Consider the following 27109-nt stretch of genomic DNA (forward strand, 5'->3'; position numbering starts at 1 on the left):
GGGAGGCGCGCCCCGGGTGGCCTGCGCCCCGTGCAAACTTTTACTGGGAGGCCGCCCAATGCTTGTCCCTTACCTGGGTGCGGGGCCACGGGCAGGGGCTCACCACCTAGCTCCCTGAAAGAAACAAATCGCCGGACCCTGTAGACACCAACTTCCACCCTGTCCGTTTGCTCACCCCAAAATAGTGCTCAGGAGGAAAACATGTTTCCCCTAGAACAAAAGGGAGAGAGAGGAAAACTCAGACTGAATTTTGATGACGAAATATTCAAGTTGTAATGGACATTTTCTTTTCAGGTATGCATGTGAGTTTCAAAACACATGAAAGCCTAATTAAAGAACACTGACCTCTGTGGGTTGAGGCCCAGTTTCAGAGTCAGATTCTCTATCCCCCTCTGCTTGGGGCATTAGCTAGCCACGCTGCTTTCCCTGCCTGAGAAAAGAAACAAGCACAGTTGAAATAAACCTGAAATCTAAATGGGCCAAATGTCCTGCTTCAGGGATGACCTGTCCAGACCAAACTTCCAATAAGGGCTGTTTATTTCCTTTCATTTTTCCTCCTTTTGGGGGGTGGGGGTGTGAGCACAGTGCCCAGATGGGTCATAGATAACTGGCAAAATAGCTAGATCCTCCAAATTAAAAAGACAAAAGATGAAAATGAAAGAAGAGGAGGAAAAAAACAAAAACTAAAAAACAAACAAAAAAAACCCCCACAGGCCCATGCAAACCTGTTTCTGTTACACCTTTTGCAATTCCTTATTTAGAGAGAGAGAGAGAGATACACACTCACATATGCTTTACTGGTGCCTGGGGAAATGTTAAATTACATTTCGGGGTCTGGCTAAATAGAACTGCACTCTAAAAACACAGACACAGTATTCTGTTTTATCTGTTGCAAAAAAAATGTATTTGATTACTTGGGTAAAATTACAGTATCTCTGTTGTTAGTAAGTATTAAATGTTAAAGAAATTGGACCCCCCCCTTTCCTTTCAACTTTCCAAGAAAGTGCATGTAACAGTCCAATTTTTTTTTCTTCCATACCTAATACAAAATAAGCAAACACTATACCTGCTCTCTTGATCAAGAAGAAGCATTCGCTCTTGTAAGGAACATATGTACATTTTAATGAAAGTGATATTTCTTATCGTATGTACAAGAGCATCTACATTTTCTCCACTGACGGTTGTTCAAGATGCCATACTTAGCAGCATTGTGTAATTCCAGCACACATTTTCTATTGTGAACATACCTACAAGGCAAAATGTTACGTCTCAGTTTCAACTACCAAAACAACACTTGTATTTTCTCTAAAGAATTCTGCGTGCTTATTACTGTACAGAAACTTATCAACATTGAGGACGACTCAAGTAAAAAGCACAGTACGAATAGCAGTTCAAAACGGAAATGGTTAAATCTACAAAAAAAAAAAAAAGCAGGTTGAATTTTCCAATAAAAATAAAAAAAAAAAAACAACCAAACAAAAACAAAACAAAAAAACCCAAAAAGCCCAAACCTTTCAAAGAACCACATGGATCAGTCTGTACTTTCAGTCCTTTGCTTAAATTTGTTTCGAAAGATTAGACAATGTGTTTGCTGATAAAACTTTTCCAGCAGGATCAAAGTGTACATTTATATACAGACTTTATTAGAGATCTAATGCATCACTGAGGCATTGCATCAACACCAGATTCATATTAAACCGGATATAGAAAATAAGTTAATGCCAGATTAAGACCGCCTAGCAGGGCAACTTGCGATTGCCATAAATGTTACAGCAAATTTACAGCACTCTAGTCAATTAGTATTTAGTCCAAAATACAGAAGACCAAAGTTAACGCTTGCATTCTGTTTGCAAAGCCAGGTTATATCACTAATAAATAAGCTTTCTTATAACTCTAGAAGTTGAACAAGGTACAAAAGAATGTCTTCGTAATGTTGTAGTTCATAGATCTGGGGGAACCGGGAGGGAAGGGGGTGGGAGGATGGGGCAAGGAGGAGGAGGAGGAGGCAACCGTGGGTCTCGTTCTGAGCCGGGATGCTCTTTCTCCAGCCAGAGTTGCTTTAACTTGTGACAATCTCTTTGCTGTCCTCCACGAAGCGGGTGAACCGGAAGTTGGTTCCGTTCTCACTGCTGGCCATCTTCTCCAGGCCGGCCAGGGGAGCGCTGGGCTCGGAGTTCTGGAGCTTCTCCAGGTTTCCCGTCAGGCCGCTAATAGGTGAGCTGCTCCCGCTGCCCAGGCTTCCAGGAATTGGAGGGATGCCACCATTCTGAATGACGGAGATCTCATTGGCCTTCATGGCCAGCCCGTTGGAGAGCGCCGCTGCGTACTGATTCCAGAAACTGGAAGGATCCCCGCTTCCTGACCTGGCCGCCAAATCCTTCTGGAACATTTCTGGGAACTTGACAGGATTGCCTCCTAGAAATGTCATGGGGCCATCCACGGACAGACGCCGACCCCGTCGCGCAGGGGCGCTATTCCACATGTGAGTGCCCATGTGTACCTGAGATGAGACCAGGGTCAGGGAGGGGAAAGGGGGAAAAAAAAAAAAAAAAAAAAAGGAAAGAAAGAAAGGGAAAGAGAGAAAGAGGAAGGGAAAAGCTTAATAGTTGAATCTGTCTCAGCTCATATCCCAACACTCGACAAACCAAGTGGCCCACATGTCTATTCTTATTAAGTACCAGACAGTGGACAAGGAATAGGGAACCATCCACTCGAGCCCCCTCCTAATAACGCGCGCGTCCTCCCCAGCCCCGGGCCACCTTCCTTCTTCCTGGGCCAAGATGCCTGCCTTACTTACTCTTTTTTTATTACCCGTATTTAGCTTATAATGGCCTCAAGCAAGCTCGTCAGGCGCAGATAGCTCCTTTCAGGGTTAGAATTGTTATGTCCACTCTCATTGCAATGGTAAGGATTGTATCTGACACCCTTTACCCTATAAATGTCCTTTTCAGATGGGAAGCAAGTACCCCTCACAGATTGCCCAGTGGAGGGCCGGTGCACAGAGAGAAAAGCCAGAAAGTAATTATTCATCTTGCATTACTGGCAGCAATCTCTAGAGAAATACTCTGTCAACAGAAAAATGTACACAGTCAGAGCGCTCAACTGTTGCTCTAGAACCTGAGCGTGTTTGCTTTATTTCCAACACATATCAGCGGGAAGCGTCGTATAATCAATTATCATAATACCCATTAGCCGGGCAGTGAGATGTTATTGTTTTTAGGGGACGCGGGCCGTGCTGGACGGCACCGTTATGAAAAATAGATGCATCCGCTGAAGAGGATGGTAATTATGAAGTGATACGGGCTGCACACAGGCCACGTGGAGGTCTTTAATCAATACCCCATGGCAACGCCAGGCCTGTCTTCCCGGGTAGGTAAGGCAATTCATTTGGTGCATTTAGCGAGACAGTGGGGAGGGGCCGCCGCCTCGCTTAGGCAGACCAAATGATTCCAGGCGCCCACCAGCTCTGCTGGGCTGCAGCCCACCCTGCTCCCTGCCACGATCCTGACTCACGCACTGCCCAGCCCGGGGCACCCGCATTTCTCTGCTGTCAGCCCCACGTGGCAGGAACCTTCGCGAGAACTCTCCCCCTGCATGTCCTGCCTCTGGGGGGTGCTGGCTCGGGGGAGCCTGCATTACAGATAATCAATGGCAAACCAGCCAGAGGGCTGTTGGGTGGGGGACAGACAGAGCGAGGTACCTTCAGATTGCCTTTTGTTGTGAAAGCTCTCCCACAAATAGTGCAAGCAAAGGGTTTCTCTCCAGTGTGAGTTCGCTCGTGGATCTGCAGGGCGCTGGACGAGGAGAAGGTTTTACCACACGTGTTGCAGTAGTGCTGCTTGGGGGTTCTCCTGGGCAGAGCTGGGAGCAGAACTGGGGATGTGGCAGAGGAGGACAGAGGCCCAGAGGGGACGTGACCGGTGGAGGTGTCCTTGCTGTCCTGAGGAGTGACATGCACGAAGCCGTTGACCTCTGTCTTGATGAGAGATGACAACGAGTTGGCGGGGATCACCGCCGAGTTCTGATTGGGGCCGAGGTTGGAACTGGGCTCAAAGAGCTGGGACGGCAGGTCCCGCATCTGATGTGTCAACATGTGCTGCTTCAGATTCCCCTTTGTGGAAAAGCCGCGATTGCAAACTGTGCAAATAAATGGTCTCTCTTTGGTATGACTTCTGTAGTGAATGTCCAAGGCACTCTGACAAGCAAAGGTTTTGCCACAAATGTCGCAAGCAGTGTTTTTAAATTTACCCCGGTCTCTGAAAGGGAAGAGGATCCCCAAAGAATCTTCCTTGATGATCTTCTCTGAGTGACTGGACGTCAGATCCAGAGCCCCACCATTCACAGGGGTGGGGGACAAACCGTTGGCGAACTCGCTGGGCACTGCTCTCTGTGGCTTCTCCTCCACGCTGGGGGACTTGTGGAGCTCCTGGGTGCTGTTGGATGGGGACAGAGCCTGCATGGAAGAGGTAGACTCTGAGATGGCCGGGCTGCCAGCACTTTGGCTCTCCATATCGCCGCCCACCGAGGACGAGTCATTGGTCAGGACGTCCCCCTCAACGGACCCGTTCTCCACGGACTTCAGGCTGGCCTGCAGCTGCTCTGCCAAGCCGGCGTTGATCATCTTCATCTGATTTTCCAAAGCAGCGATGCTTGACATCTCCAGGGGCAAAGGCGAAGAAGATAAACTGTCTTGGGACGCATCCGCGGACTTGGGCGTGTCGGGGATGCTGCCCTCGGGACAGTCCTCCATGTTTTCATCAGAGAAGGTGTCCAGGTCGTCGAAATTCTTCTCGTCGAAGGAGCCCGTGTCCGACTCCATGGACTCAGGGTAGCTGTCGGGGACCGGGGTGTTGGGGATCTGACCGCCCATATGCATTCGGATGTGCTGCTGTAGGACCACGGCATTGGTGAACTTCTTCTGGCAGATGGGGCAGGAATGCTGGACTCGGAGCGGGGGCACCGCCCGATGGACACTGTAATGGGTCTTCAGGTTCCCTTTCGTGGTGAAAGCCCGGCCACAGATCTTGCACTTGAAGGGCCTCTCCCCGGTGTGTGTCCGGTAGTGCATCTTCAAGGCGCTCTGGCAACTGAGGACCCGGTGGCAGATGATACACTCGTTGGGGTCGGCGGCCTTCTTGTCAATGTTCTCTACCAACTGCTGAAGCTTGGAGGTCTCTGAGGCCTGGGCCGAGTCCAACAGTCCCCCGAAAGGAAACTTCGCCTTGAACTGATCAGACATGAGCGGCAGCAGGGGGTTGGGAAAAGCCACCGCGCTGCCCGGACCCCCGTCGGCCGCCGGGGAGCTCAGAGAGCCGCTGCCACCGCCGGCTGCCGGAGCTGAGCCAGGAGCCACCCCGCTCTCTTCACTTCTGCCCCCTGACGGCGGCCCGGCGGACTCTTCGGCTTCGTCTGCGAGCCCACCCGGGTTTCTCGTGGCCGTCTCGGGGGCCCCAGAGTCGCTTTTGACAGAGCCCGGGGGGCTGGTGGCTGAATGGCTGATGGGGATCGGGGCTGGCTCTTCGGTCTTGATGAAGGGCGCGAGGCTTGGGAGGGTCGGGGGCAACGGCAGGCCGACAGAGGTGGTCAGAGTGGGCAGGACCGGTTTGGTGTCTAGCCAGCTGGTGACCGGCTTTTCCGGAGGAATGGACATGCCGTACGGGATGCCGGTACTCGTGGGGATATTGTCCAGATGCTCAGGCACGGGGTAGGGGTTCATCTGGATATGAGGGTATTTCTCTTTGTGGCGCTGAAAGTGGACCTTGAGGTTCCCCTTGGTGGAGAACCTGTTCCCGCAGATGTTGCACTTAAAGGGCCTCTCTCCGGTGTGGGAGCGCAGGTGGATCTGCAAGGCACTGTCGCTCCCGAAGACCTTCGCGCAGAACCTGCACTTGTGTTTGAAGAACGCCTCGTCCGACGTGCTTTTCGCTTCGAAGGCAGGGACATTTGGTGGCTTGCTTTTTCTTTGCTGGGCCAAGGCGGACAAGGAGTTCAAATCCTCTGCAGTCGTTCCGATGTTGGGCAAAGGGCTGGGGAACACCGGGTTAGCGGGGGCCGTCTGAGGTAGAAGTGGATTAGATGCAGGATTCAATAAACTGCTTATTGCAAAAGCTGGTGACGATGACGCCGAGGCTGCTGGGTGGCTGGCGTGCACGGCGCCGGCGCTCGAAGCCGCTTTTTCCGAGGACGGGGTGCTCCCCGTTGCCGCCAAAACGTTAATGTTGGGGGAAGAGCCGCTGTTGGGTGGAACGATGGTGTGGCCAGAACTGCTCTGAGGTAGCTGGGTGGGGGGGAGCTGTTTCACACCGCTGATGCACGCAGACTGGCTGGCAAGGCTCTGGGCTAAGCCAGCTGCCGCCGCCAGCTGCTGAGACAAATGGGAGCTTAGTGTGGACAAGGGGTTGGCAGATGTTCGTAAAGTACCTGGAGAAGGACTCGAAGATGTTGGCAAGTCTGCGTTCTGAGATGCCAACAGCAGTATTTGGTGACGGATCTGTTCGATCAGCTGCAGCTGGTGGATCTGTTGCTGCTGGAGGGCCAGGAGCTGCTCCATGAGGGCGGGCACGGCCAGCTTGCCCCCCGAGGCCCCGCTGCACCTCGCTTCCTGGGAGAACTGGGCCACGGCCACCTTGGTGCTCTGCAGGTTCTCGATGATGACATTGCTGTTGATCACGGAGAAGTTGCCCAGTGTCGTCAGGTCCCCGAGTTGAGGTAGAGAGGTTGTGATCGCTGAGGTACCGGTAGAGGGAACGCCGCTGCAGCCTGGCGGGGGGCCACCACTGCCCCCGCTGCCGCCGCCGCCGCCCCCCGGAGCGCCCCCGCCACCTTTGTTAGCCCCCGGGCCCTCCACCTCCATGGACTCTTCCCTGTGGCGGCTGCGGTGTTCCGAAAGGTCGCCGCCTTCGGCCTGATCTGTTTTGAGAACGGGGTCATTCATTTGTTCATCGGGATGCTCGGGAGGAGGGGTGGGAGAGAAGGTTTCGGGTGGGCTGGCTGGACTTTCATTGACGATTAACACTAATTGATTTTTAGTACAGTTCTTCTTGTGGAGCAGAAGATCTGATAATTCAAAGAACTCGGCACAGCACCGGCCACAGACATGGGCGTCCTTGCTCTTCGTGGCGCGACTGGGTTGACCTTTCTCTGCATCTCCTGCCAACATCAAAAGGGGCAGGGTGAGAAAGGGGGCCAGGACACAGAGGGTCACCCATGACTTCAGAACAAGGAGCGTGACCAGTCATTTTCTGTTTTCCAAACTTGAACCCCTTGCCCCCGAAAACCAGTCAATACCACCTAAGAAGGTTCATAATTACATGTGGAGGGTGTGGAGGAATTCCTATCAATCCCCTCTCTCAGCTAGCCACGGTCTTCAGATAATCCATCAAAATATAAAATACTACGAACTGAAGACATTGGTGCATAATGAAATTCCATAGCAAGATATTGATTTCCAATATTTTATACACCTTATTGTCTACTCATCCAGAGAGGGTCCAGCAACCATTCTGAGGACTTATTAGTCTCTTGAGTTTCTGTCAACCTTATTCATTTTCAACTGATTCAAAGATATCTGTGACAGTTTGTCCTGTCACTAAACTAATTTGTAGTCATTCAGGTTCCAATCAGTTGTTGACGGGGGTGGGGGTGGGGTGGGGGCTTCATATCACCAAGCAGAAGACTGACAACTTAAAAATCACCTCCAGCCCCTACCTAGAACCTGAGCTAAGGCTGATTGGTGACAATCACACTTTTGCCATATCAGTAACAAATCCTTGGGACTACTCAAGACTCTGCTGAATACAGAGAAGAAAGCATCACACACACACACACACACACACACACACCAAAGAGAAACGCAATGATCATAATCCGTTACAAGGCCTGCCTCGCACCTATATATTACCCCCATGGCATGTTTATTTTTAAAATTAAAGAACGCAGCCTTGGCTACCATTCCACTCTTCAAGGAATATATGCCACTAGGCTCCAAATGGCAACGTTATGTCTCTAAATATTTCATCAAAAGTGCTCTCTATATCTATAAAAACTGGCACAAGCTTTACATTTCTGATTCAACATCAACTTCTAGAAGGATGTGCCATTAAGGCGAAGGGAAGAAATAATTCCTGGTTTAGAGTTTGGAACGGCTGTGCAATTCTCCTTGTCTGAATGCCTTTAAAAACAGTTTGCTCTTAACTGTTATCAATTGTTTAACAGATTGTCCTGAACCTTTCATTATAAAAATCCCTTTATTTCATGTTTGTTTCCACGGGTTGCTCAGATTTCTTCTCGCTAAGATCCATTTGTAAATTAAACATAAAAATCTCCAACTCCAAGCTAACATCCTATTCAAAGACAGGATGGAGCCCCATTGTTTGCCCAGCATGGGGAACACCAACTTCTGTTGTACAAATGGTGTGTGGTCATCTCCGAAGGCTGTGAAGAAAAAAAAAAAACTGTTTAATTCAAGGATTACCTCCCTGCATGCTTTTCTGCAGAACTGAATCAGATAATAGTTAGTTTCCATGACTTCCAAATTGAATCTCCCAGAAAACTTGCAGGGGGAAAAAAAAAAAAAAGAAAAGAAAAGAAAAGAAAAGAAAACTAATTGCGAATATGAATAAATACAAATTCAAAATGTTGCTTTTTCGGTAAACTTGAGAGTCAACTCCAAAGAGCCAGCCATCTGCCTTTTCGTAGTAAACATCCAAAAAAGCTTGAGGACTTTTGCATTCCAGAAAATATAATTAATACCTAAATACTAACTTCTGGAAATTCCTTTAACTCTATTTGCCTTGAGTGATGCCCAAGTTGATGAGAACCCCCTGTGAAGTATGCCAGATGTATGCACACTTTATTCACTGGGAGTGTTATTTGAGTAGCTAAGTTATACTTAACAAGCTAGCTTTGCTAATACCCATCTTTTAATCTCCACAAGGGTATGGAGCGAAATGCATTAACAATACCAAACAAATCTTAGCTGTAGCAGAAAATACCAATAATGATTCAGTTTTAATTTAATGTTTAATCATCCTAATTGGCACCGGATTCCTATGCACGTTCAAGGTGCTGTTTTAAGCACTTTCTGTCTCTCTCTCTGCCTTAAAATAATGTAAACAAAATATTAAACGAAATTCACCAAAGTTATGTTGCTTAACTTGGGACAAAAATAATGTGACAAAAATTCTGTTTAAAGCTTCTTATTTTGACAACCAATTTTAAATGATGCATCCATTTCAGATGCTTATTTTAAACTAGGAAATGCAATTCCTAATATATTCAACAGAAATGTTATTTCTTTCTCTTTGCACATTTCCATATGTAATGGTTATGTTTCCATCTACTTTTACAGCCAATTATGAAGGAACAAAAGCTATTCTGTTTGTTCACACATTTTCAACAAAATGCATTAAAACTATTATGTCAGCATGTTCTATTAAGCTCTGCATTCAGTGGAAAATACTTTTCAACCAGCTCACATTTATCAAAACATAAAGCCACTTTAAAACACAGTTTTGCTTGGTCAGCTGGGCTTAGACAAATAATGACAGATTCAGAACTAAATAACTAGCAAGGGAAATCAGAAAACTGACTTCATCAATTGTACACATTACAATGTAGTTTTTTTCAAATATTTAGCACATCTGTGTTCACAATTAAAGGGCATTTTAATTCTTTATAACTTGCAAACATCTGATATTCTCATAATATACGGACAAAATAAAAAGAAGGTTACTTTACAGGATTTAGCTGATTGTTGCTTTCCTGGGCTCGAATTCTAGCATTTGCACTGCTTCAAGACTCACTTGAGAATTTTCAAGTTTTTCAACCTGAACATTTTTAAATTTAGGATTGTGCTAACTGGACGGAAAATGTAGATGCTTAAAAATAAATGCCTGCTCGCTTCTAAGAAAGAGACTGTGTTCAAAAGTTGCCCGGGGTTTTAGCTTGGATTTTCACGACATTTTAATAAGCTGACATCTGATCTCACTGTAGAGTCGACTAATTTAATCTCCTGATGTTTATGAAAACCAAAAAAAAAAAAAAAAAAAAAAAAATTCTGGTATCTATTTTGATTTATTTCAAAAGCAGGTGTCGCTATACTGTAATAGCTCTTAACTTTAAATCTATCTGTATTCTGACCTGAGCTGCTGTGAGGCTGAACACGACAAAGACAAAGCATGAGGACTAGTTTGAATCTTTAACTACCAGAGGGAATATTTTAAGTTGTAATAAGACACACACACACACACACACACACACACACACACACACACTACCACCATGTTCTAATTCATTTTTCGGACCGTCTGCTATCTTGTTTCTCAATAATCTGTTACACAGGGTTGCAACTGGTGACCCCATTATAGTAAATACAGTTGCCTTGCTCCCTGTACTAGGGTGAAAGTAACATTCCAGGTCCTTTTCTACGGAGTTTGCATACAAATTGATTTTATAATCCTCCTCAGGCAGGAAAATTTGAGAACCAGTGGTTTGCTAAGTTTGTACGCACAAAAGGGATATCTGGAATTTTTCCGGTGCTTGTGTTTTTGTTTTTGTTTTTTTCAGAGGATAAGGTGGTGAACTTAACAGTTCCATCCAACTTATACTCAAAGCCCAGATGTTTTCGGTCTTGTCCTATTTAGGGGCTGGACACCCAACTCAAATTTGTCAGTTTTTCATCATCTCAACCTAACATGGCAGAATAGGAGGCAGAAAATTGAAGTGTTCCAATATATCTGTCTACTGTGAAAACAAAAATAAAACTATGCCCCACACAGCAAGGTTGGGCCAGCCAGGAAACAAAACAAAACAAAACAAAACAGAACAAAACAACCCTATTCTACCACATTTAGTTTTCTTTTTTGGAGCTCTTCAGAAAGCTCCTTCACTTTACTTTCCATTACCTTACGATTACATTAACATTTTTAATAGACCCTCTCACAGGATTATGATTTTGGAGCCTATAGTCTTTACAGGCTGTTCCTTCCCATAGACTAACTGAGAAAGGCCATCAGCAACATTTTTGATTGATCAGTCTTGATCTTTTTATTATTAATACACACACACACACACACACACACACACATATATATATATATATATATATATATATATATATATATATATATAGTTTGTTTGTTTGTTTGCCCAGACCTGGAAAAACCTAAACCTGAATGTCCAGCTTAAGATTCCAAAGAAATTTTAAACACTCCCATGTGTGCTCTGCATACTGTCTATAATAACGTCTTAAGTTTCCCTCTCTGTGATATGCAACCAAATGACACATCACCAGAATGCTTCAATTTTCTCCATGTTCTGGCCAGGATTAGTGTATTCTCGAGTGGAAGAGCACAAGCGAAATCTCTGGGAAAAAAAGAAAAAAAAAAAAAAAACCCAAACAGACAAGACACTCCTTAAGCAGGGATGCGAGCCCACCTAACACACACAATAAATGAAAGGGGGAAAATGTCTTCCCCTTGGATGAATCAAACTGAACACTAGGTGGGGTTCCAGTTGTAAGGGTTTGTTCAAAAACTTCTTTGTGGCTTTTCCTATTCCAGTGACGCGTAAAAAGAGAGACTCCTTAAGGCGAGATCTAAACTTTGGCTGCATAAACATTGGCAAAGGCACAAGAAACTAAATCCCTGTTGTTTGAGGGTAAAACTGAGCTATGGAGACTACCTGTCAATCTTCCCCTTTGGGGGTCTGGCATCTGAGGGTGACAGGGGAATAAGGTTAGGAAAAGAAGCCAAGCTGATAAGGTGAGACTAAAGTAAACTACCAACTTCCTGCTAAGTGACTAGCAAGACTCAATTTGGGGGTCACTGGGAAGATACTGAAGTACATATTATGATCTGGACCTTGTCACCTTTGCATGGGAGGAGGCTAGCAAAGGTTAAAACAGCTCGACACATTTAGCTTCTCTAAAGCCTGGCACATATACACTTTTTTCTGTGTGTGTGTGTGGGGGGGGAGGGGTGTTGGGGCTCCGGGTAATTTACCATCTCGGCTAAACTGCTCAATTCCTTCAGTTTTGGTAAGCTAAGAAAATTCTGGAAGACAGAGAAGCTGTACACCACGCGATGTCTTAGAAACACCGAATTAAGACGGCAGGAGGACTTTGTTCTAGTTACTACAGAGAGCTGGGCTTTGAACCATTTCAAAAAACTTAGCAGACTGGGACTCTGCCGTTTGCTCGCTTGGGTTCCCACTAAGCTCTCCATGTGAGAAATGTGTGTTTTTGCCTTCTAAAGGGCTCCTGGTAAAGATGACTTGCTACCTGCAGGATGTAGAAAGAAAGGAAATAAAGTCCCCTAAGGATAACCTATAAATTGGCACTTGTACCTATAAACCATAGGAGAAACCTGATGTACCAGAAACCATGAGACCCTCACTATCACAAATGCACTTTTGTGTCCGCTCTCTCACACCCAACTGCACTTTGCTTGTTGGTATGTTTGTTTTTAACGTTTTAGAAACTATTTGCCGCCCGGAGCAAATCCCCTCAAAACAGTTTGCATTCTCTCATCCAGAATCTTCCATTATGCCACAAACTTAGAATAGGCCTGATTAAACATGAATTCTTTCCAACTGCCTTATCGTGCAGGTGTCAGTTTTTCAAAAAAAGCAATTAATTATAGTTCTCTCTAACCTTTTGGGCCCAGAAATCAATGTGTTGCCATTAAGCTGCTCACAATGAGTAAATTACTTTGGTAAATAATAGAATTTCATTATTAATATAAATAAGAGGAACATTTATGATACTTTATATGAGACCATGTTTTATCTCGAGTTCATGATATTTTTATCTCTCTTCCAATATTATCTTTTCCTTGAGAAAGCTGAGCACCAAAATACTTTAATAAACGAATGGAGTCGGAATGGGCCATCCCTGTAGTACCTGAATCTTAAAAACACCACCCAAGGAAGAAAAACCCAACACACTCACACACACACCTCTGGAACCCAGAGCTTAGTAAAGAACCCACAGAGAAAATCATTAGATTCTAATATTCCCCTTTCTCCGAATTATTTATCTTGGTAAATAATTTTTCCAATGGCAGTCATCTTTCTACAAATAACTCGAGACTTGTTGAATACCATTTAAAAGACAGGTAATATGTGCCATAATCTTGGTTTCATAAGAAATAGAAAAATTTCCCAGCTGAATGTAGGGGGTTCCTGGAATTACAGCTAAATTAAAATAGGAACATCGGAAGGCTGACTAAATCATCTTGTTTTCTTGAACTTGTTCTGAGGGAGTTATCCGTGTGGCTGTTTGGCATGGCTCTGATTTTCTTTGTATGCCCGTGCACACATACACATACACACACACACAAACACACACATGCATGCATGAGGCTGCTCTCAGCCTGAGTCTCTGCGTTTGGGCTCCTGTGCCCGGGGCCCACAAACTTTTCTAGGTCCTCCTCTATGTAGAAAGCAGCACGTCTGAGGTGCCAGCGTGTGTCAAATGCACCAACTAGACTTAATTCGGTTTGTTCGAGGTTCCATGGACCCTATTTTCCGACCATTTTGAGACATAAGAAAAAGTAGCACACTGTTGGGAGTGAGGCCCTGTCTCCTAAAAATGTAATAACCTTTATACATGCGGGGGTGGGGGGAGATCCACCGAAAACAAAACAAAACAAAAAAAAAAAAAAGAAAAAAAGCCCCAAACCCCAACAACTCGGTGAAGTGTGTTCTGCCTCGGGAGGTGCACAGAGAGTGCGGACTCCTTGCAGAAAAGGTGGCGACTTTTTAAAGGTAACTTGGAGATAGGTCACACGTTCTCAAGCCCCACTTTCTCCCAACTACCCCCAAATAAAAAGATGGGGTGCTGGAAGGCCCTCCGGTGAGGCAGACACTGAGGAGGATTACTTGTGTGTTAATATTATTACAACATACGGAATCCTGTAACCCTATTACAAAATCTACCCTCTAGGCAGCTTCCCCCAAACTTATTGTTCAACCATGTAAAAACAGTCATAACCTAAAACCATTACCACGGAAGAAAAAGAGGGGGTGGGGAGAGGTGAGAAGGAGCTGGGAGGGAAGTCCTGGCCATGCCCCTAACACTTTGCTCTTTCTTAGGACAATGAACCAGCTTTGGGGGAGAAAAAAAAGGGGGGGGTAGAAAGAGAGGGAGGAAGAAATAAAGAAAAAAAGAAAGGAAACTTGATTCAGTGACTTAATGAACTTACCTCAAAGCTCAAATAAACTAAAAAAAAAAAAAAGTCCTAATAAATAATAATGGTAAGAGGTAGTGAACTCCTTTTATGCTATTGCTTTATGAGAAACCTTAACTATTAAAAATTCTGGATTCGTAGGGCGACAGGAGAAAGGCAAAGATCTAGCAGGCATCCTTTCTCCTGGAAGCCCGAGTCTTTTTTTCTCCTTTTTGAAAATATATGAAATCAGGACAAATGGACAAAAAATTTTTAAAAATCCCAACAAAACAAAACAAAACAAATCCCGAAAAACTTTTTCTTCTCCTCCCGTTTGGTTTTTCCTACACAGACTGGGAACTTTCACAGTGTTCCAGGGCGGAAAGGTCTTAGCAGAAACTTTGAGAAAGATGGGTATCGGGGCGAGAAGCAGAAGAAACAAGCTGAGAAAACCCGGAAAAATGTTCGGAGCTGTTGCTGCGGCCTGGGGTAATTTCCCCCCAATTTATCTCGCGTCTCCGGGTTGGCCTCGGATGGAAAGCGGGGTTGGGGGCTCTTCTCAGCAGACTGAGAAATCTTAGACTCTGGGTAAGGCTGGAAGCTCGAAAGAGTACTGGGGTGGGGGGCTGGCGGCAAATGTTGTAAACAATTTTCTTAATCTGTCTCAGTTCTCCCCAATTTCTTAAGAGGACCCCCACGCCAGGAGTCCCGTTTCCCGACAGTTGGGGTTACGGGAGTGGAATTCCCTTGGCTTCTCTGCCTGGGCTCTGCGCGGCTCCCCGCGCCCCAGCCCTACTGAGAAGCAGGCCTCTAGGGAAGGAGCCCGGGGACCGTGGGGTCCGGGCGGCCGCAGAGTTTAGTGGGCAGAGGTGACGATCTAAGGGCACGCTTCTGAGCCTTGTCGGGCTCCAGGTGCCTCCTCCATACCCCCAAATGCCGCCCAGGACTTGAGCATTCCGAAGGGCATCCGGAGCCGCGGAGACCCCGCCGGGGTTGCCCTCGTCCTCCCGCAGCCGAGAGGCGAGCATCTTGCTGGGGACCGACCCCGGCGCGGCTCCTTCGCCTCGGGCGCTGGGCCTGGCAGCTCGGAGGCCCCTAAAGTGAACCACCTCCAGGGACCAAGAGGGATTCGAGGTGTCCTCCATGCGTACCCCAAATCCCCAGCCGGGACCTCTCCTACTCTCGGCCTTGGCGCCCTCACACAAACTTTTCTCTAGACTTGTTCATTCCCTTCAGGACCCCGCAGTTGTCGCCTCCATCCGAGAAAGCGAGTGCCTCTGTTGGGGGGGTTCTCCTCTGGCTAGAGACTCCCCCTCAACAGCCCTGGAAAAAGACCCTCACGATTCCTGGAAGCACGGAGTACCACGATCCTCAGCGGGCGCACACCCAATCTAAAGCTTTCTCGGGGGCGAGGGGTGGGGTGCATGTATTGGGAGAAAAGATGCGGGGATAAACCCATTGGGTAGCCTGACCCCAACCAACACGGTTCCCCGTCCGCCTGCACTGCGTCTCAGAAGCAACCAGCAGCAAAGAACACTCTCCGCCCCTGCCGCGACCCCGGCGTGTCGGGCACCGGCGCCCGAACACAGGTCCCCGTCTTCTGGCAGCTCTGAACCCCTAAAGGCATCCCATTCCCCCGCGCGGACCCAGGTGGAGTGTGAGCGCTTGGGGGGGCGCGGCACAGGGGGCTCCCCCGCGCTGGGAGTTCAGCCTGGAGTACCAAGTAAACTTCCTTTCCGCAGGCAACAGGGCCGGGGCGGCGGAGGCCGGCCCGGGGGCCCCGGGCCCGGCGCCGGGAGCGTGAGGGGCCCCAGGCGGCCGACCTCCGTCCGCCCCGCGTCCTGCCGGCCACCCGGGCCCCGGCCGCCGCTCCCCGGAAAAGCCGGGCCGGAGGAGCGGGGCCCGCGTGCCCGCTCTCCTCCCCCCCTTCCCCGCCCCCCGGAGGACCCAACAACTCCAGAAAGATCCTGCCGGGAGAAGTGTTTGCTCTCTCCGGGCCAGGGGGGAAGCCCGGCGCAGGCAAATTGAAAATTAAAAAGGAAAGAAAAAAAAAAAAAAAAAAAAAAAAGAAAGAAAGAAAAGAAAGGAAGGAAGGAAGAAAGGAAGGAAGGAAGGAATACGCCGAGTAGGAAAGGCGAGCGGGGACTCGGCGGTGGCAGCGGCCGGGGCGGTGGGCGCGGGGGCCAGCCGCGTGTGCGTGGGTCCGGGTGTGCGTGAGTGTGAGTGCGAGTGCGTGTGTGTGCGTGTGTGTGTCCGCGGCGCGGGCCGGAGCACTCACCATCTCGCCGGGGGAGCGAGGCCACTTCGGGGTCGGATTGGAAATGTTGAGGCTTCGCTTGCTTCCTCCGCGACATGCTGGCTCAAACATCAGCTGGGGCAGAATAAAAAATTACTAAAAAAAAATCTTCTCAAAATTACGGAAATCGAGCGGCGGCGGCGGCGGCGGCTCCCCCCGCCCGCCGGCCCGCCCGCCCCCTCCCCGGCTCCCCGGCCCCGGGCGCAGCGCGCATGTGTCCTGCTATAATTATGATTATCAATAATGCATTGCGATTAATCATAGAGGGGCTCTTTGAAAGGCGATTGGCACCGGGCCAGCGCTATTCAAACCCGCTCGCCTTAATCAATTAGTTCGTGATTTGCTGCAGACCCCTGTCTCTCCGCGCGCTGGCCCAATAAGCCGGCCGCGGGGCTGGCTCTGCGCGCCGCGCCGCCCGACACTGGGTTAACCCTCTTCGCGACCGCCCGGGACTCCGCGGCCCGGCCGCCGCGGGCCTTCCTCCTCGCCTCTGCGCGCCCGGCGCCCCGGCCTGCGCCCCCCCTCCCGAGCCCCCCCCATCCCGAGCCCCCCCCCCATCCCGGGCTGGGCCGACCCGAATTAGCATGCCCTCCCCGGAATTAAGCCTCGCGGGTGGGGGGTGGGGCCGGGCGGCGGGGGCTGGAGACCCAGGCTGCGGGCGCGCGGCGAAGTTCCCAACTCCCGCGCTAGGCGCGCCGGCCCGCGGGGGGAGGGAGTCCCGTGGCGGGATTTGGGGGGAGGAAGTCCCGTTTCGTGAGTGTTTCTTCGTTTCTTTAAGAGCTACCAGAAAGCAGCCCACCCCCACCCCATAAAAAAAAAAAAAAATAAGCGAGTGGGGAAGAGCCAGCCCCACGCCGGTCCGCCTCCTGCCCGCGGCCCGGCCTCCCTCCCGCTCGCCGCCTGGCTCGGCGCTCCTTCGCCCCGAGTTCTCCATCCCCTGGATCGCGGGCTCGCGGGGGCGCGGAGAAGAGGACCGAGGAAAGGTTTGGGAACGTGATGGGTTTGGGGCTTTTGGAGGGGGGAGGGGCAACTCTCCCGCCACCCGGATCCTTCTCAAAGGGCCCCGATCCTCCAGCCTCTCGTTGCTCCCTTGCTTCCCTTCTCTACCTCGGACATTCCCAGGACAATTAGGGCTGAAGTTTTCGGGAGAAGCAGCCCCGAGCCCGTGGGATAAGGGGCGGCCCGGCTCCGCCCAGGACCCCTCCGGACCTCCCCCCCGGCTGCCCCGGTTGGCTGCAGGGCGCGTCACTCCGCGGGGAGGCGGCGGCGGCGGTGGCGCCGCCGAGCCCGGGGCGGGCGGAGAGCAGGGACCAGCCTGGGATCCGAGTTCAGCTCCAGCCGGGGGGAGGGGAGGGGCCGCCGCTTACCCTGAACGCTGCAACCCGCCCCTGGCCTCGGGAGGCGCGGCCCAGGTCGGCCCGGCCGTGGGCAAAGCCAGTTCTCGGGACCCCTGGGCTCCCCGCCCTGGGGGGAGGGGACCGCGCCCCAGGCTCCTGGCAACCAGGTGGCCGTGCGGAGCGGGGAGTAGTGGGGGTGGGGGTGGGGGGCCTCCCTGTCCGCAGCTGTCTGGCCCGACAGAAGCTCGCTTCGGTCTCTCCGGCACTTGCCGAGCGCGGCACCCAAACTTTTCGCACTAACTCCATCTCCCCAGGCTGGGACGCAGCCTCCCTACCCGCGCCCCGGGGTCCGGAATCGGGAACGTGGGTCCTGCGTTCCCTCCGCTGGGCTCCGGCGCCCGCGAACCTGAGGCTCAGTCCTCGGCTCAGCCTAGCTTTTTCCCCTCGCGCCTTGGGGTCTCCTCGCTCCAGGGTTCCCGAAGTCCTGAGCCCGAAGGACAAACTAAACTTCGCTTGAGTAATGGGGGAGGAGGGGGGTGCAGATACACAATCCCTGCCCTATCTCGCTATCGGGAGAGGAGAGGGCTCATAAGGACGCCCCAATTCGGGAGCGCCCTTGAGTCTGGAGAGCACCACAGTCGGTTCGCGCGAAGTGGGCACCAATCTTTCGGGTAGTTTCGCGTGCTTGGGACCCTTACCCGCTCTTCCCCAAATGACTCTTCTCTTTTATCTTCGTTGGTCTTTTTTTTTTTTTTTTTTATTCCAAATCTTTTGTGTGCGGGTGCGGGTTAATGTTTCTGTTTTCCTCTTGGCGACTTTTTTCGCCCCTTGGTTTAACTTGTCCCTTCTTTCTTTATTCTCGTTCTCTCTTTCTTCACCTTTTCTCCCTCTTATTTTTCCTCTCTTCTGCCCTCGCTCGGTCCCTGACACGCACGCACACGCACACACACACTCCCTCTCCACCTCGCTCTCCCTTTCTCCCCAGGTCCTGTTGGTTACAGTAGATTTTGATAAAAAGACAAACGAAGCTATCAGTGGGGCTGATGTTGAAGAATGAAGATAATAATGTTTCCATAGGTGGTGCTTCAAATGCCATTATTTCTCACTGAATATTTAAAGAGATCCCTCGGCAAAGATGGATCTGCGTGCTCCTGGGGTGCGAGAAGCTCACTTCCCCCAGACCCCCGGGAAAGTGTACAGTAGCACGTGCCAATCCCGCACCCCCCGCCCACCCCTGCAAATTGTGGTCCTCACACACACCAGCCCGCACTATCCCAGGTACACTAACGTGCCGGTACATATGCATTCGCACACTCCTTTCTCCGAATGTGCCTGCATTTGGAGCCGCCCGCATCCGTCTCTAACACTCTTGGCTTCTTGCAAGTCCGGGCCTCCGGGTCACCGCGTGCTGCCGGGAACCGAGCCGAGCTAGCGATCCCGCAAACCCTTCTTCCCGGTGCGCGCCGCGTGTGCCACGGGAAGCTCCCGGAATAGCTTCACACGTGTTGGTTCCTTGCTCTATGTGTTATTAAGATTGGGGGGGGGGACTTCCCTCCCCCCAAACACCAAAACAAACAACCAAACGAAATGCACACGCAAAAACAGCTTCTCGATGTTTAATTAAAAATGGGTAAGCAGAGACGAATTAATTGGGGGGATCCAAACTTTAATAACTTTTTTCGTTCTTTTGCGTCCTCGACGGCGTAGAGGCGGGCGTCTCGCTCTGGGAGCGGCGTCCCCCGCTAATTTCTTGTTTGTTTTCTTTCCCTCTGTGGCCGGGAGAGAGGAGAGGGGAGGGTGGAGGAGGGGGGATGGGAGGAGGGGGATGGGAGGAATGGCGGGGAGAGGAGAATTGGTCTTTATTGTTGATGGCAATACATCAATTACGGGCCATTGTCTCGGGCCCAAGTTCCGTGGTTCGCTGACGCGGGCGCTGCGATGTCAGGGCGCGGGTGAGGCTTCGTGTGCCGCGAGGCAAAGAAATAATTAAATTAATAAAAACGGAGACCGAGTGGGGGTTGATTTTTACTTTTGAACGGGTCGAAAGAAGGCAGTGAGTGCGACCTAAGTGCCACAGCTGAAGCCCGTCCCTACTCTTGGCTCGCCCCAGTGACCTGCGCGCTCTATAGGGGGTCGCGCCGGCCCGGCCTAGGGTGGGGCATCTGCTGGGGGAGCCGGGCGGACGCGGCTCCAACTTGCCATTTCCACCAGAGGGCCTGGCACTTAGGGGCTGATCTACGCGAGGGAATGGGGGTGGCCCGAAGTGAGGTTGCTGCTGCGCTAGGGTCGTGACCTCGTGGGCCAACAAGAACCGCACACGGAGGAGGCGCTTGGCGAGTTGTGCGAACTCACATTTGGGGGGCTCGCTGGCTGTGCTTCTCCTAATGCGTCTCCGCAGTTTTCCCAAGACCTAGAGCGCCTTGTGGGGTTGGTGGACCGAAGGGCTGTGCCCCAAGGCCACGGGCCACTGCTGAGTTCCCAGCGAACGGGTTTTCGAGACTCTCTGCTTCATCCCAGATCCTGGGAAGGGGAGAGGGTGTTGGGCCTCCCCTTTCCAAAGGCCTGGCTCTCCCACCTGCAAAAATATCTCCTGCTGGCCCAGTCTGACCCCAGGTTTGGGATGGAGCCTGAAATGAGGCCTGGCCTGGGCCCGGGACCCTCCTCCTCTTTCCGCCCACACTGGTTGGGCACCCCGGAACTGCGGGACCCCCCCCCGCGCGCCCTGGCCGTGCCCCTGCTCCCTCAGGCGTAGGCCCCAGGCCCCGCGGGCCCCCGGGCCAAGGCTAGGAGGGCAGAAGAGGAGGTTTCGTTTTCTTGGGTTAAGGAAAAAAAACAAAAAACAAAAAACAAAAAAACGGCGAAAGGGCGGCAGCGGTGCCCCGGGGGCGGGGGTGGAGGCCCGTCGATGGTCTCGGTATTATTGATGGGGAAACGTTTAGGGCAGGAGCCTGGAGATCAGGTTCTCAGTACTTCATGTATCGGGAGGTGGGAGGGACGGAGTGGCGGCCACGGTGGTGATAGTGATGGTGGTGGTGGCGACCCGGATAATGGTGGTGTGTGTGTGTTGGGATGGGGACGCCTGGACGCACCCGCATTAACCACTCCTGGGATTTACTTCTATTTCTCTGGTCTGAAAGTTTGGGGTGGAGGGGCAGAGAAAGGACTGACGCAGTTACCCCAGCCCTTCGAACGCTTTGCTAGCGTGGGGGCTAGAGCAGTGGGAGGAGGGGGGCAGAGAAACTGACCCAAAGCAAAGACCAAACCCACCATAGGCTCGGTTGTTTTCCACGCCCCGGGACTTCGCTTTCTCCGGGAGTTTCAGAAACTCCTTCCTTAAGCGAACTGCGGGCGCTCAAATCCTAGCCTCTCCTCGGCCGCGGGAGAGGCTTCGAACCTGAGGCCTCGGGGAGCGGGCTGGGGTGGGTACCCTCGGTCCCGGCGGAGTCGAAGCGGTGCGCGCTCGGCTCTCTCGCTCCCGAGTCCCGGCGGCGAGAAGGCGCACTTTCAGGGGGACTCCCGTCGCCCAGAGCCAAGGGCTATCTCCAGACCGGCGCCGAATGCCGCGCGGGGACCAGGCGCCCCGGCGCCGGCTCAGGCGGGAAAGTCGGCCGTGGCGAGCGAAGGTCCGGCTTGGTAACCACCCGCACATCTCCCAGCCAGAGGTCCCCTGCAGCCTGCCCGCGGCCAGCTTCATCTTACTTCCCTTGCAGGGCCATCCCCACGGCAGCATTTAGAAACTGACTTCGCCAGCGACTGCGAGTGCCCGGGATTTTTTGCTTTGCGTCCTCACGAAGCGTCTTGCACTTAAATTCAGTGCGCCCCGCATGCAACAGTGCCTCGCTAAGGGGTCTCTGGGTATAAAATTCCTCCCAAAGGAAATGTCTCGAGGTACCGAAAGTGGAAAAGACTAATCGAATTTATAAAAAGAAAACCTTTGCTTCCTTTTGGTTAAAATCCCATTGCGGGTTTTCTCAGCGTGAAAAAAAAATTGTCATCATGCAATAGAGTGTAGCTAATTCCTGGAACCTGGTAGCAGGATGTTCAGAGCGCCCAGCAGGGCTCACAGATTCTCATCTTTGAGCTCAGGAGGTAGGACTTTGGGATCCAGTGAAAAATGATGACTTCTTATGTCATCTGCTGGGAATGGGTGTGAAATCCGTGGAGCCCTGGGCTGTGTGTGCATTTGGGGGTGTGCCTGGGGGAGGGAGGTTTCTGCCAGGAAACTCATTTTCATTCATATAGGAGACCCTCTCAAATGATCTCCCATCTAGGCAACTCCTAGATCAACTCATTGAGGAAATCTCTTCTAACAAACTTAAAAGAAATATATATATATATATATATATATATATATATATATATATATACTTTGCCACGTTCTGTAGCATGATGTCCCTCTTCAAAGAACAGAGCAACAGTTTCCAAAGAGACGGGCATCTTGGTTTTATGAAAAGCTTGCCTGCCTGGAGACCTTGCCTGGGGATGGTGGAAGTTCATGGAGGAAAGCACCCTTTGGTTTCTCTTTGGTAGACATCTGTGGCCAACTCTGCTTTCAGAACCATCCTGGGGTCCTGGCTCTTGTCTGCGCTGCGGCCTGGTACGCAAGGCCTGTCACTGACATTACTGAGAATTTACAAACCCTGCAAATGTCAGCTGAGTTCTGACTTGCCTAGAGGATATTCCTCTGGGTTTCTCTGTGAGGGAGAGAGGTGTTTCGTCTCCGAGTTTGCAGTTTTGAGTCAGAATGGTAACTTTACCTCATCCCAACCAACTTCAATCTGTCCTTCTAGTACAAGTATTTTTTGTTTGTTTGTTTGTTTGGTTGGTTTTTTTGGTGCCCTATGTGTGATGAGTGAAAAGGGGTGGTGTGTAGGAAGCAAGTGGACAGCCCACCCCGCTCTTCTTTCCCCTTTTCCAGCTTGATGAAGTGTCTTAATTTCTGTACTATAATTTCTTTCTCTGGGTTTTCATCCTTCTCTCTCTGGTAGCAGCAACAACACAGTTCTCTAAGACTTAATCCCTGATTTAAGGTGGGGTTTTAAATTTGAGAGACTTCCATTTCCCAATTCCAAACCCCGGTCTCCCTACTTTCTTGTGCCTTCCCCAAACAGGAGGAGTTATCTCCTAAATTGTAATCCTGAAGCCATCAACACCTGCACACTAAGGTCAGGAAATAGCCTCACTCCTTCTTTCCCTTCCCATTTGTAATTCTCATTCTTTCCTGGCCTCTATTTTCTCACCCCGAGTCCCCTCCCCACCCCAGACTCTCTGACCTATTTTGTAGTAAAACCCAGTCCCCGAGAAGCCTTGCTTAGAACCTTTGCTCAGGCCCTTACAGATGCAACTTTTGCTTAGAACTTGGTCCCCGGACTCGCTGCAGCCTTCACCCAGGGACCAAAGACAGGAAGATGGTTCCAGATCTGTCTCCTTCTCCTGGGAGAGTTGGGGTGAAACCCTCATTTTCCAGGTTTGTTTTTATTTTCCTTTTCTTTCCTGGACCCCACAGCATCTCCCGTTTGGGAGAATAGTGCTGAGAAAGCTGGCCTTTTATCTCCATCTCCTTGACAGTGTCTTTTCTGCTGATCTCAAATGACTGTCCCTGGCCAGCTTTATTCACATGCCCCTACCTGGGCATCGGAGTCAGGCTACGGGAATTTACATCCTGGTTGTCATTGAACCGCATCTTGGGAACACGGTCCTAGGGCACACCACGGAGTGGGTCAAATTAATATCACCGTTTCCTGCTGCAGGAAAGGTAGCTCGCGGAGAGGAAGCACAGTGCTTCGAAGCATCCAGCAAAGAGCTCAGCCTTCTCCGAGCAGCGTGACCCCCGTATACCTCCAGCCGCTCCTTCCTCTGTTCCAGGGAGATAATCATAGTCCTGGTTTCATAGAGCTCTTGAGGGTTAAAAGAGTTAATATGTATGAGAAGTTTAGAAAGTGGCTGGCATGTAATTAACATAATATAAGTGTTAACTATTATTGTTACCACCCCACAGGTTGTTAGGATCAAATGCTGCAGGATGGTGAAAATACCGTTCCCCATTCACTCTTCCATCCCTCTATTCATTTACTCATTCACCCAGCAGAGTGACGTGCCAGGCGTGGGGGAGACCACGGAAACACGGCAACTCCTTTCCTGGCTTGCAGGCAGTTGATCAAATAGTTTATTTCTTGGACGTGTGTTTATTGCCTGGCTCAGTGTTGGGGGGTGAGTGGAACAGCATAGGAGCAAGGGTAAAAACAGTGCTTGGTTTCAGGGCATTTCTAACTTTTTTTTTTTTTAGTTTTTATTTATTTATTTTTTTTGCTAGCATTTTAACAGGAAGTCCCGACTAATACAGAAAATTGAAAGTTGAGCAGGTTGTGCACGAGCCCAAGCCTCATTGTGCATGTGGGCCAGAAACAGATCTTCTGCTTGCTTCTAGAAGGTTCCTGAGTACCAATGACATGCAAGTAGCCTGTGGCTTAGGTGCCAGCCCGTATTCTCTTTGCTGTTTTATTTGGCTCACACATGTGTGTTTTGATTGTATGGACTCCTCTGGATTGAGCAGAAAACAAAACACAACAATAAAACAGGTGCTGCTTTGCTTTGGGCCCCTTGAAAGGTATAAACTACTCACAGTGTTTACTTAGGCCTCCTGTTGCTGGCTTTTTTGCTTTCCATTTTTGTCCGATTATAAAAATGGAGCGCAGGTTCAGTAACAGAGCACCCTGTAGCCTAAATCTAATGGTTGGGGTGGGAGATGCCATCAGCCTGCCCTGCCCTCCCAGGTGCATGTCCTTTGGCTCTGGAGGTGACCGGTCCAGACGCTACTGTGCCCACCTGTGACCGGTGTTATGACCACGTTGTGATCAAAGGTAATTTTACACTTACGGTCGGAATGCGGAGAGCTCTTATGAATACCCCTTCCCTCTGCTTTGAGATGAAAACCCTTTGTATGGCTAAGATCTAGAAAAAGAAGGAAAGTCTGAGCAAAACACAACAGCAACAACAAAACAGAACAAAACCAAACCAAAACAAAAAAACTCTCGAGCGGCACCGTCGTTTGGCAAATTGGGAAACCGTCAAGCGCGGATGTTTTCAGGATCCTGACGGCAGCTTTGGGAAGCCTCTGACAGCAAACATAGCTTAAGACAGTCACAGATGTCAGCGACTGAGGGGGAGGTTTCTTTTTTCTCTGGCTTGGAGGGAACAGACTCGATTCAATCTGTCACTTGATGTCCTTCTCCTCAAAAATAGTGCCTGGGGGCCCTTGAGGGCTTTTTTTTAGAGGCTCTCAGGAGCTCGGCAGTATGTAAATTATGTGTGAGTGTCCTTCATAGTTCCCGGTGGTCACAATCAGGGATTTAAACATGATTTAACATTTCAGATGATTTGTGGGAGGTTTGGAGCCGGCCAGCAGTGGGGCTAGCCCAGGCTGGTTTTCTCACCAGTGCATTAAGTAGGTTTCCAAGTCTCCGCTGCTCCTTCTGTTCTCTTCCTAGCCTCTGATCTAAGCTGATCTGTGAGTAGCTCCCAGTGTTGGTGGGTGGCCTCCCAAGTCATTACTGTATCAAGGAGTTCTTAGACGTTTCCAAACGAAAGGTCTTAAAACTTAAAAAAACGCAACTCAGTCTATAGTGTGACCCTTTGCCTGCCCATCCATCCATCCATCCATCCATCCATCCATCCATCCATCCAGTTAACTAACATTTATTGAGCTACTACTGTATGCCAGTTGGTATTTTAGGCATGAAAGATATAATTGTGAAAAATGGAGAGGATCTCTTTGGTTTTCTGGAGTCTACATTCTAATGAAGGGGATAAGCATCAAAAAAAAAAAAAAAAAGAGACTCAATAAATGCAGAGAATGATGAGTCCTTTAGAGAGTATAACAGTGCATGATGTGATGGAGAATGCCTGGGAGGAGGCACAAAGAGGAAGAAGAGGGGGATCAGGAAAGCCTCCAGGGAAGTGACCATCACACTGAGATGAGAATGAGGGAAGGGTGTCAGCCATGCCACAATTTGGGGACACAAGCGTTCTGGGCCAAGGAAAGAGCAATTGCAAAAATCCCGAGAAGACAGTGGGCTCAGAAAAGTGTGCTCCTTTTTCTTCTTTTGCCTCTCTTCCTTGCTATTCTACTTTCAGGAGGATTTAAGAAATGAAATATCTTTTTTTTTAAATTGGTCTTTTTTTTAGTCAAAAAAGGTAAAATAAATTGTGAAGTAGACATACAGTGGAATGCTATGCAGCCATGAAAAGGAATTAAATGCTGGTATTTGCAGTCATGTGGATAAATCTCAAAAGTATTATGCTGAGTGAAAGAAGCAGAAACAAAGGCAAACACACAGCCTCATTCCATTCATGTTGCATTCTAGAAAATACAACCCAACCTATGGGGACAGAGAGCAAAGTCATGGTTTAATGGTTGCCTGGGGGCCGAAGGGGAGGTTGTTGAGGGGTCCAGGGAAATTCATGAGGGTAAGAGATATGTTTGTTATCTTGATTGTAGTGATGGTTTCACAGTGACATACATAATTCAAAACAGATCCGATTGTCTACCTCACATGTGTATGCGGTTCAGCAAACTTCAATCTTTGTTCCACAATGTTGAAAAATTAGGTACCCCACTTTGGAAAACCTTGGAAATGGATGTAAGAGATAAGGAATTTTAAGAGAAAATGGAAGTTGCCACTGTCCTGTTTAAACATTTGAACCCAAAAAGTTCTTTGTGGCTCGGTTGCATTTCATCTGGGAACAAGTATTGGCTTGGGTGGGTATTGGCTTGGGTGGGTATGGGACTAGGGTTGGCACTGAGCCATCTACCTTGACCCTGGAAGAAGCATCAAGTTTTCTTTGTGTTTTTGAGTCGTAATGACTTTTTCTATTATTCTACCCAGAAGCAAAAAGGCCTTTGAATGTCAGGTGCTAATCTAGTCTTGGAATTAGAGGCCATATTGGTTTTGAGAGAGAAGTTTCCAGCCCCCGCAGCTGGTGAATCCAGATGGAGTTCAGGGTCTGAAGCTGGACCAACACTGTTCACATTGACTTAGAGTTTATTGGCACTGGAGGTTAGTCTAAAAGGCCATAGACCCGTTGTCATCTGAAGGACGATCTTTAGTGAAGAACAAGGTTTTTTCCCAATCTGCCATGGACCAACATTTTTGAAAATATAGCACTAGAAAATATGAAAATATATTACTAGAAGAAGTTCTGAGAAAAAAATGGAATAGAAAACAGAATCACACAAAATGTAAGCTCAAAATTGTGTCGCAGATTCAGCAAATATAAATCATCCTGGCAAACTGTCAAAGTAGTTTCTT

The 27109-nt window shown here is 49.6% G+C and overlaps 1 protein-coding gene across 2 annotated transcripts; it reads right to left on the reverse strand.

The window, feature by feature from the left end:
* Positions 1–1485: 1485 nt before the first annotated feature.
* LOC111157416 (spalt like transcription factor 1) lies at positions 1486–16541 on the reverse strand. 2 transcript variants are annotated; one of them, XM_022518799.1, is made up of 3 exons: positions 16447–16541; positions 3701–7149; positions 1486–2500 (listed from the first exon to the last, which is right to left on the reverse strand). In XM_022518799.1, the coding sequence occupies exons 1-3, from the start codon at positions 16520–16522 to the stop codon at positions 2060–2062; spliced, it is 3966 nt and encodes a 1321-aa protein (XP_022374507.1). In that variant the 5' UTR covers positions 16523–16541; the 3' UTR covers positions 1486–2059. The 2 variants fall into 2 exon arrangements, with proteins under 2 accessions (XP_022374507.1, XP_022374506.1); XM_022518798.1 differs by lacking the exon at positions 16447–16541 and adding an exon at positions 7708–7863.
* Between the last annotated feature and the right edge of the window lie 10568 nt (positions 16542–27109).

The sequence above is a fragment of the Enhydra lutris genome, unplaced genomic scaffold (genome assembly GCF_002288905.1).
Source record: "Enhydra lutris kenyoni isolate GAN:26980312 unplaced genomic scaffold, ASM228890v2 scaffoldscaffold54, whole genome shotgun sequence".
In the NCBI taxonomy this organism is placed as follows: domain Eukaryota; kingdom Metazoa; phylum Chordata; class Mammalia; order Carnivora; family Mustelidae; genus Enhydra; species Enhydra lutris.